General features: G+C 53.9%; 2 protein-coding genes across 2 annotated transcripts in view; one reads left to right on the forward strand and one right to left on the reverse strand.

Annotated features, from left to right (window-relative positions):
• ECI1 (enoyl-CoA delta isomerase 1) lies at window positions 1,152–3,486 on the forward strand (the record flags this gene model as incomplete). The annotated part of the gene is given in 3 exon segments (XM_021411788.1): window positions 1,152–1,273; window positions 1,715–1,893; window positions 2,967–3,486. Coding segments are annotated over 3 exon segments (468 nt in total), but the record flags the coding sequence as incomplete, so codon positions are not given.
• Window positions 3,582–4,222, reverse strand: part of LOC110405926 (deoxyribonuclease-1-like 2) — an 11,077-nt gene continuing 10,436 nt past the window's right edge. Inside the window, exon 8 of the mRNA XM_021411761.1 lies at window positions 3,582–3,787. Coding sequence (XP_021267436.1) covers window positions 3,737–3,787 — 51 coding nt within the window. The 3' untranslated portion in view covers window positions 3,582–3,736. The remainder of the gene's footprint in view (window positions 3,788–4,222) is intronic.

Consider the following 4,222-nt stretch of genomic DNA (forward strand, 5'->3'; position numbering starts at 1 on the left):
CTCTGCTGCTTGCTGTGTCTTGTTGTCAGTGCGTGGGCAGGGGCAGCCCCCAGACCAGTCTTGTCACTGCTGAAACAAATACAGCGTTGTGGTGTGTGGGACTGCTGCGCTGGGGAGTGGGGATGCTTGGAAGTGGGGGACATCACAGTCTGCAGGTAAAGCTGCACGTCCTGCTGAGCTGCAGCAGCACCTGGGTGGTGGGGAGCTCGCACTACACTCGTGTCTGTCTAATGGGGGCTCAGACCTAAATGTCATAGACACTGCTTTGTGCAGCAAGAGCCAGTTCCAGCCCCAGGAAGTCACTTGCAAGTCTGAAGAGTGCCTGTCTTGTGCACACCATTTGCTTTTTCACAAATGAGACTCGTGGGAGTTGCCTGGGCTTGTTTGCCTGGTTGTCGCACTGTGTTTATAGCTGGAGGGGAGGAGATGGGGAGCGAGTTGTGTAGCACTGCAAATAATTGGCCTCAGCCCTTTGGACAGCAGCGCTTTGAAAGCTGGGCAGTGGAGCATGTTCCTATCTTACTCCTTTTTCACTGGTTTGTGCTCCTCCCACCAGAACTGTGTGCCAGCACGGAAATGCCCTTTGAATTGCAGTGTCCCTGTTTAGGGACACTCAGTGTCTTGTTTTCATTTTTCAGTGCAGTACTGCTTTGGCAGCTCATGGCTCTGTGTCTGGCTTTGAAGATGGCTGGGTCTCTGACCAGCTTCCCGCAGGCATCCTGCGCAGGGCTAAGCAGGCACTGAATTGTGGCTGAAATTGAAGTTTTATAGATGGCATTGAGGGTTACAGACTCATAAGAAAATGCCGTAACAAATCTCTGCAGGTTTTGCAACCCAAGTAATGTTTTCTCTGCAGGAGTCTCTGAACTAAAGAGCAAAACTCAATGGGAGCAGGTCAGTTACTCAGGCTTCCAGAAAAAAAGAGCACTAAAAATGAAAGGATAAAGTCTAGTAAGCATATCAGAAATCTTTAGTGGCAGTTTTGAATCAAGTGATTGGAGTCTTGGGGAGACATCTGTTTTGTCCTTGGCAGCTCTGTCACTGTGCCTTCCCTCTTCTGGAGAAAACAGTGAGGCTGCTGGGGGTGCACGGGCACTCATAGCTGGAGCACGAGGGCAGACCTGGACTCGCTGCTTCCTTCTCCTTGCCAGGGATCCAGCCCTGCTGGAGGATGTGTCATTGCCTTGACGTGTGACTACAGAATCATGGCGGAGAACCCCAAATACGTCATCGGCCTGAATGAAGCCCAGCTGGGCATTGTGGCTCCCTTCTGGTAGGCCAGTGTCTTTCATGTCTAATGTCACAGAAGGGTCCCTAAAAAGAGATCACTGAGGTTTTATTAAGCTTGAATTGGGCACNCTCCCTTCTGGTAGGCCAGTGTCTTTCATGTCTAATGTCACAGAAGGGTCCCTAAAAAGAGATCACTGAGGTTTTATTAAGCTTGAATTGGGCACTGAGATGTAGTTTGGCATCCTTCCTGACAGAGTTCTTGGTAACTGCAGCTGGAGGGTGCAGTGCCTCAGTTCTCTGTCCTATCCTCTATGTATGTGAAAGGTTTTTGTGCTGCAGAACGTTCTGACGTCGTGTTTGCAGCCTGCAGTGCACAGACCTCAGTTCTCCCTCTGCAGTCCATTCTGAAAGGAGTGGTGGGAGCATGCTTTCCTGTGGGTGCGTGCTGTGCACCTGCACAAGCTTTTCCTGCCATCTCTCCTAGGTCTAAGGACACGTTTGTGAACGCTGTGGGCCACCGAGTTGCTGAACGCTCCCTCCAGCTGGGCTTGCTCCACTCTGTGACCGAGGCCCACCAGATCGGCCTTGTGGACGAGGTGGTGCCAGAGGAGAAGCTGCAGGAGAAGGCTGTGGCTGTTATGGCACAGTGGCTGGCTCTGCCTGGTAAGGCAGGCACCTGCTGCAGGCTGCTGCTGCCCCCAGGGCGGCCATCAGATGCGGGAGTGGGGATGTGTGTGGGAGGACAGGAGCTGAGGCTGGTATGTGGGGCTCCCAATTGAAGTGATGGTGTAAATGGCGTGGAGGTAGGAAAGCTGCAAAGCAGAGCCATCTCTGGGCTAACAGGGATGTGCTGGCTGACACCTCCACATAGGAGGACAGTGTGCTGGGTGAGTGAGGCACTTGGCTCCAGCTCAGCTGATTCTCCCAGCACTGTTGAGTTGACCCAGAGGTGCATGTGCTCCAGATTGAAACTGGATCTCTTTGTCTTTCGGAGGAGATGTTACACAGTGTATGAGGTAATCCTGCTTCACTGGAAGGAGTGGAAAGCTGAGGGAGCAGGCTGTGGGAGTACCTGGGTGGCTGCCAGTCTGCCCTTCAGAGGAGCGCTGTGGATCAACCCTTAATACTCTCCTTATCTGATATGGGGATGGGTACATTAGGGCAGACAGTGAATGCAAACGTCAAGTGCATCTTTAGCCTGCTCTGCAACTAGTCATGGCTAGATCTGTTATCTCAAGCCATGCCACCTGCAAAGCCCTGCAGTTACATGCAACTACATTGTCACGCTTTGGCTGTTCATTTAGTAGAAGTCTGAGTGAAACTGGGCAGAAATGAACGCATCCCACTGTCAGAGCCCAGAGCCTGTGCCAGGAAAAAACCCATGGGAGCTGTGCTGCTGGATTTTGTATGGCATTTTTGGTATGTGCAGAATATTTTGCCAGAGGTTGAAGGAGTTGGGAACACTTTGAGCCAGAGGAGATTCAAAGAACAGGTGATTTTGTTCAGTCACTGCAGTCCTGAGCCCAGTAACGTGTAATAGGGTAGGGGTTGGGCTCTAGAGGGCGCAGGGAGGAAGGAGGTGCACAACTCTTTGTAATTTGTCCCGGTAGATCAGTCATTTCCCCAGTGGGTAGAGATCAGAATTTATTGCATGAGAATGTATCCAGGTCAGCTGAGAGCTGGCTGCTACCAGTGGGGACCATGCACGCTCCCCATCCTCACTCTCCTGTCCACAGACCATGCCCATCAGCACAACAAGTCCATGATGAGGAAGGCAGTGCTGGACCACATGCTAGCTCACCGGGAGGAAGACATTCAGAACTTCGTCAGCTTCATATCGAAGGACTCCATCCAGAAGTCCCTTTCGAGGTACATGGAGATGCTGAAGAAGAAGAAGAGCTGAGGAGCCAGCCAGCCAGCGGAGGCCCGGTCCCAGGAGCTTCTGTGACCCTCTGAAATGTTGCAGTATCTGTACGCTTTCACAGTGAAGCTGTCTGCGTTGTCAGTGATTGGTTACATGCTGCCTGCTCCGTGGCCACCACAACCACCCCCTCCTGTTAGTCCCCATAGAGTGCCTGTCACCACCGCTGCCTTCCTGAGAGTGGGGAGAGCTGTTGGCTCAGCTCACTCGAGGAACAAACAGAGAGAGCCTTGCCAACACTACGGCTCGAGCCTCCGCGTCCTCGGGTATCCTCCCTCGTGTCCAACCACTCATTATGAAAATGATATTTGTCAATAAAGCCTTTGATGAGGTAAGAGACGTGTGCTTCGTTCCCAAGCACGTCCGCAGTCACTGCTTGCTTCCTGGCTCCTGGTGGGCTGGGAGGGCTCTGCCACGAACCATGGAAGTGGGGCCTGGGCACAGGCAGTGCCTGGCTGCAGCTCTTCTCCAGCACAGGCTCAGGAGCAGCCCAGACGCAGGGCTCATGGATGGGGCTGCAGAGCGCGTCTTCATGGGGGTGGTGGGAACTGGAGCTGGGCTGTGGTCTGTGGCTGGAGGAGGAACTCAAGCCATCAGCTTCACCTCGACGGGGTAATGGTCGCTGACTGCCAGGGCCTGGAGGAAGACAAGAGGCAGGGAGGTGTAACACCAGGGTTGGGTGAGCTCTGTGCCCCTCACAGTACTGGTGGGACCCTTGGGGTGGCTGTTGTCACCGTGCGGGACCCTTCTGGCTGCTGGACATGGATGGGATGTCCCCAGCCGTGGAGTCATGGAGTTCTGCCCCTGCCATGCCCACTCCTGCCCGTGAAAGCCACAAAAACATCTCATACATCTCCTCTCTCCCCCCAGGGATGGGCAGAAACCCCAAATCCCCTCATGTGTCCATTCGTGGATTCCCTAGCACACTCAGCCCTGCACTGGCTTGCTGCACGGGCAGCTGTGTGCCTTAGGTGAGGGCTGCCTGCCTTCACTGGTGTACCTGCAGGTGTAGCTGCAGCCACGGCCAGAACCACCTCAGGCTGCTGCTGAGGCTGCTTCACCTGTGGCTGA

This window comes from Numida meleagris, chromosome 13 (assembly GCF_002078875.1).
Source record: "Numida meleagris isolate 19003 breed g44 Domestic line chromosome 13, NumMel1.0, whole genome shotgun sequence".
NCBI lineage: Eukaryota > Metazoa > Chordata > Aves > Galliformes > Numididae > Numida > Numida meleagris.